Source organism: Peromyscus eremicus, chromosome 19, assembly GCF_949786415.1.
Source record: "Peromyscus eremicus chromosome 19, PerEre_H2_v1, whole genome shotgun sequence".
Lineage (NCBI taxonomy): Eukaryota > Metazoa > Chordata > Mammalia > Rodentia > Cricetidae > Peromyscus > Peromyscus eremicus.
Window position 1 is genome coordinate 21,139,100 of NC_081435.1, and position 6,287 is coordinate 21,145,386.

The 6,287-nt window shown below is 42.8% G+C and overlaps 1 protein-coding gene across 1 annotated transcript in view; it reads right to left on the minus strand.

The window, feature by feature from the left end:
* The window catches only part of Myo7b (myosin VIIB), a 73,607-nt gene extending 72,275 nt beyond the window's left edge, over window positions 1-1,332 (minus strand). Inside the window, 1 exon segment of the mRNA XM_059246066.1 lies at window positions 1,315-1,332. Coding sequence (XP_059102049.1) covers window positions 1,315-1,332 — 18 coding nt within the window.
* Between the last annotated feature and the right edge of the window lie 4,955 nt (window positions 1,333-6,287).

The window sequence follows — 6,287 nt, forward strand, 5'->3', positions numbered from 1 at the left end:
GGAACAGGACAATGCCATCCCTCTCTAAGTTCTTTTAACTCCAGAGTCAGCTTTGCCAGGGCTTCTTCAGCTGCACTCTTCTGGATGCTGTAGCCATCAATCTGACGATGTTTGCTCTGTGTCTGCTGCTTCTCAATGTAAGTCAGCAACTTACACTCATCCAAAACCAGAAGCACAGTTACGGTACCACTCTGTGTTCCACATAAAGAGTGGCTTGTGTTTTCTAGAAGGCTTACCTGGCAACTTGCAAAGCCATATAGTTTAACAGTGTGTACACTGATCATATTAATGAATTACATTGTCCTAAGTATGTGGTTTGAATTAAGCTTTCTTTTATTAAGGTAGTATGGCAGAACCCGGTCCTCTGAGCCGAACAGCTGCGATCTTCCTATGTCCTGTGAGGGGCTCAGCTACACACAGTTTACTTGATCTGTACCTCACAGTGCCTGAGAACAAGAGCACACCCCTATTTTTTTTTCTTTTGAATCACTCTCAGGCTTTGGCATCTTCTCAGTGTTTCTTGATTCAAACAATTAACAAGATCTCACTCCACTTCCTACACATGGAGTCATTACCTAGCGAATGATGCATGGAGATTTACTGAGTGAACGGAATAAAGGTCACCCAGACCCAGACTCATTCCTACGCTGTTATCCCTGAGCAAGCTCTCTGCAAGTGCTGTGTAAGACAACAAATGGGAACTCCCCATTCCGGCCCCAAGTGTGTAAAGTGCGTGTGCAGAGGTGGTGGTATGTGAATGTATGTGTGCGTGCATGTGTGTGTGGAGGCCAGAGGACGATCTCAACCGTTGTTCCTCAGGGCTGCCCACCGTGTTTTTTGAGCTAAGATCTCTCACAGACTGGCACTGACGGACTCAGCTAGGCTGGCTGACAACTGAGTCTCAGAGCTAGGATTACAAGCAAATACTGAACATACCTACCCCCCCTCTCTCTTTCTCTCTCTCTCTCTCATTCGCTTTCTTCTTTTTGTTTTTTAAGTAGGCTCTTGGGTATCAAGCTGAGGTACTCATGTTTGCAAGGCAAACATTTTGCTGACTGAACTGTCCCCCCACCCCAGTAACCCCCTTTTAAGTCCCTGAATCTAAGTGAGGAATTTCTGTGCACAAGTGGCCACTTTGCCGAGACACAAATGTTAGCCACACTTGCCTTCTTTCAATATTGGATTCCTTCCTAGATCTCAGTTACCATCCCCTCTCTCTAGAATTTGCCTTCTGGTGTCTCTTTGACTCTCTTTTTTTCCTGAAGGTGATTCGACCGAGCCTTGGGAAACTTCCACAGTAAGTGCTGTCCTTACCAGCCGGAACACCGACATCCCAGGTCAGCAGCTCCCTGTAGCCTGTAGGAGGAAAAAAACAGAACATCAGTCCCATGGCCTGTCAGTGTGGAGCCCCTAAAGAACAGGTGCCCTGTGCGTTTGTCGGCCCTTCCCATCCCCAAGTGTCTTGACTGGAGCTTGGCTCCAGAAATAGCTCTGAATAGCGGGATGTGTGAGCCACATTCCCAGCCTGTGTGCAAGAAAGTGTTTCTCGTCCTCTTCATCCTACACCCCTTTCAAGGAACACTTGACCCTTGGCTCTGGGCTCCATTCAGAGAGTAGGGCAGTGCCCTGTCATCCAGAAGCCCAAGTTTTGAGGTAGGAGGAGAGGGAGTATTCCTATGTGTGCATGTGTATGTTGTGTGTGCATGCATGTGGAAGACAGAAGTCTACCCTGGGAGTTGTTTCTCAGGAGCCATCTGTGGTAGTTTGAAGTAACTGGTCCCTATAGGCTCCTAGGGAGTGGCACCATTAGGAGGTATGGCTTTCATGGAGGAAGTGTGTTTGTGTGGGGGTGGGCTTTGAGGTCTCCCGTGCTCAAGCACAGACTCCTTCTGCTGCCTGCGGATCAAGATGTGGGACTCTCAGCTCCTTTTGCAGCAGCATATCTGCCTGCACACCACCTTGTCCCACCATGGTAATAAAGCCTGAACCTCTGCACCATAAGCCATCCCAACTAAATGTTTTTCTTTATAAGAGTTGCTGTGGTCATGGTATCTCTTTACAGCAATAGAAACCCCAAGACACCATCCATCACATTTACTTATTTAATTTATCTTTTTCTTTCTTCCTTTCTTTCTTCCTTTTGTGTATGTGTGCTACGTGTGTGTGTGTGATGAGGGGTACATACACGTGCCCACATGCATGTAGAGACCAGAAGTTGATGCTGGATTTTTCCTTGGTCATCTCTGCTTTATGTATTGAGGCAGGGTCTCTCCCTGAACCCAGAGTGCACTGACTCAGATAGTGTAGTTAGACAGCTGTCCCTGGGGTCCCTGACTCCACCTCCAAAGACTGAGGTTACAGGTGGGCAGCCCCACCTTCATAGACATGGGTGCTTATACCTGAGGGGGGGGGGAGTCTTTCTAGTGGCTGGCTGCTCTGCTTCTCTGATCTTTCAGCATTTACCCCGATATCTGGCTGTGGGTTTTTACTTTTTTTTATTTTTTATTTTTTGGGGTTTTTATTTTTAAGACGAATTAGGATTTGTGCCACACACGGTGGTAGAACCTAGAGGTTCTGTAGACTGTTAAGAGATGGGGCAGTCACTTTAGGTCATGAAGGTCAGTGTACCCTTGAGTGGGAGTATATGACCTCATCCCATTCATCTAGTCTCACCTTGCTTCCTGACTTGAAATATGACCACTTGCATTGATGACACTCACCCCTGCCATGGTGTGCTGCCCTCACCAGAAGTCCAAACTAATGGAGCCTCCTAACTCTGAAGTTGAACCTCCAGAACCATGAGCCAAAACTGCCTTCTTCATATTTCATAAGTAGCCTACGTTGAGTATTTCATTATAGTGATGGAAAGCTGACTAATAAAAGCACCTTGTTTTATGAAATCCTTTCAGTGCATGGAAATTGGTCCTCTCTACTTTGAGGGTAGATCTAGAACAAATAGAATGACTGGGAGCGATGGAGTACCACTTGTGAGACTCATTCACAAAGACTGTAGCACACACTCAGAAGACTGTCTGCCTGAGCTAGTAGTAGGAAACCTGAGACTCAAGAAGGGCTGTTGGTGGGGATTAGGATCGGATAGCTCCTTCCACTGAAGTTCCCCACTTTGTAGTGGAGTTAATCCAAGTTAGTTTGAGGTGATTCATCCTCAACCCTTGCTGGCCCCTGGATCAGCAAGCAGCTGTGATGCTAGACTCCACAGACTTTAGCTTCAAAATTGTGCCTGAGGCAAGAGGCAAAGAGGAGCCTAAAAGGTCAGATTATGAGACTTTACAATGTGCCTGATGCAGGACTAGGGGGCCAGGGCCTCAGAGACTTGTTGAAGAGGATTGGACTTAACCCTACAGATGGGGTTTCTTCCCAACATCTCTGCCTCTCTGCCCAGGTCGTCTCAGATCTGCTTACGACTTGCCAGAGCAATACTGCTACCATGCAACTATTAGGCTACATTTCACTGCCCAGTTAGTTCACCTTTTCACTTCTACCAGACTCAGTGGTGGGAAGGTAAAGACGTGACTGTGGGGGGAGGGGCAGAGACAAGTTCAGCTGTAGGGACGACTTGTGTCCAGACCTCCTCTCATTGCTTAAGCAGAGCCAACAAGTCCCCAAGTCTCTTGTCCTGTGCTTGATGTGGGCTAAAGAATCCTAGCTGGCCTCACAGTATTCTCTTTCAGATTCCCTTGTGAAATCTCTCTGAAGGCCTAGGGCTACTGCCAGGCTCCTAAAACTTTTAAGTCCAAAAGCACCATTTCTGGTGGTCATATCCATCACTAACACTCGTCAAAGGAAAGCTGGAATAGCTGTACAATTTTATAGAGAACAGATTTCAGGTTTTAAAAAAAAGACAAGAAATGAAGAGAAATATTACATGATAGTGAGGGAATAAATTCTCAAAGAAAACAAAGTCCTTAACATCTGTACACCTAACAACAGAGTGCTAAAATAATAAGGCAAGGAGGGATAAATCTGTAAGAGGAAGTAACACAATCCACCATTACAGTCCACTCTATCAGAAATGGAGGGAATCAACATGCAGAAAATCAGTATAAAAAAAGTACACAACCCCAACACCACCATCAATCAAAGACGACACTGCAAGTGTGCAAACTGTGATTTTTATACATCACTTTGTCCAAAAACAGCAGAGTATACATTCTTTTCAATCTCACATGGTACATTTGCTAAGAGAGATCACATTCCATACTGGCCCGTAATGCACCCTGGGGCCCACCATCAAGCAACAAAGATCCACATAAAACCTGAAAAGCTTTAAAAAGGTTCCAAACACACAGAAAAACAAGCCAAACTTAGCTTCCTAGTCTCGTGTTTCTCAGACCAGCCACAGTACAGAGATGCATCTCCTGGCAGCTGCCAGTACACCATGAACTAAGTGGCATGGCAGTTTCCTGCAGTCTCTCACACAGGCCACCATGCAGACAGGCATCTCCCAGTGGCTGTCTGTGAGCTTGAGCCACCAATGAAAGCTCCACCAGTGCACAATGTGGCAGGTTTGGGGTTTTACTCATGCAGTCAGAAAAAATTACAGATACGTAGTAAAGACAGATTCAGATGGAAAAAAAACTCTAAATAGATTACAATGTGTTTAAAAATATATATAGGCTTGGGAGAGAAAAGAGAAGGTATAGACAGTCATAAAAATATATATATATATAGCTTTAAAATAATAAAATAAAGTCCTTAAAACGGGAGTAAATTAATATAAAAGAAATGTCACGTAAAGATGGAAAATACAGAGTCTGAATCCTGTATGTTATTGTGTTGTCTTGTATTTTTTTGGCTGCTAAGAGACACCGGACTATGAAAACTGATAGATTGAACCAACTTATACATTTTGAAAATATTTTGACTTCAAAATTTAAGTCAAAGGGTGTGTTACTTTGGGGGAGAGGTTATGGTTTTATTTCCACAGGAAATGAGAAGCTGTGGATTCATTCTGGGCTAAAGAAAATCAAGTTTGATCAAGGAAGACCCCCTGAAAATTCTGACTACAAACATAAAGAAATAAACCTAGAAAAACCACAAAACACATAATGTGTATTTTACCTGCTCAAACATAAAACAAAACAAAAAAAATCATCTTTGGCTGACTTATATGCAATGCACAGTCTATACCCATATTAATACAGATATGTATGTTACCTTTAAAAGTTTATGTATTTTCAGAGCAAGGGACCAGACACCAATGAAAATGGATGGCCCAGGTGATCCAGCATCCAGAACAGCTTTAAGGCTGTTGACTGAGATGATCCAACCTCACAGAATACTCCAGCCAAGACTTAACAATTATCCTAATTTTCTCAGAGTTCTTCTAAAGATTACCAGCATCCCCAAACAACAGGAATTATGACCACATTCCCAAAAGATGGGTTATGGATATTTATTATCATTTAAGGGGAGTTGGTTATAAGTTGTTATTGTTAATGGTCAGGAAAAAAAGCTGAATAAAGGAGATTAGATTCAAGGATCTCTTTCTGAACAGAAAAAGGGGGGATATAGAAATGATAGGATAAAAGAGTAAGTTATTTAATCTACTTTTAAACCAAAAAAGCAACTACAAATCTTAAATATTTACATTGGTATGAATTTTTTGTATATTGATACAAATTTAAGGTTAATTTTGTTATACTGTATTTATATTTCTACTCTTGTTTGAAGTATTGTGTTTATATAGCTCATTTAAAAATATAATGTATAATTAAGAAATACAGGTTACTAGTGATCTATAATAGTCAAACTTATAGTCATGTTAGGTATGTTTTCAAGGTCATACACAGATATATTTAAATAGATAGATGGTCTTCAAACACCTCAAAGACCTTCAGATAATGGCACTTAAAATGTTTTCATAGCAAAAGGCTTTTCAGGACAGTGAGACACATCTGCTCCTGACAGTACCAATTTACTTCAAAAGAAGATGATGGGCATTGAAGAACCTCCATATGGAGTTTACTTCCTTTATGGTAAAAGCTAGTTACTTGAGCAAAAAACTGCCCTTGCCTCAATTGCTGACAGTATACTGTCCAAACTGGACCAGCAGGACACCAAAGAAAACAACTGCCAAACTTTGCCAGGACAAGGTGGGACAGCCCCTCAAAATTCCCTGCTTCTCAGAAATGTCTGTCAGATATACCAGGCCTATAGGCCAAAGTTGGATGCCCCAACATTCCATAAGAACCTATTGTGACTGTCCAGGCATCTATATGTCCATGTCATTAGGTAACATTTCACCCTTCTGGAGTCTTTGGTGG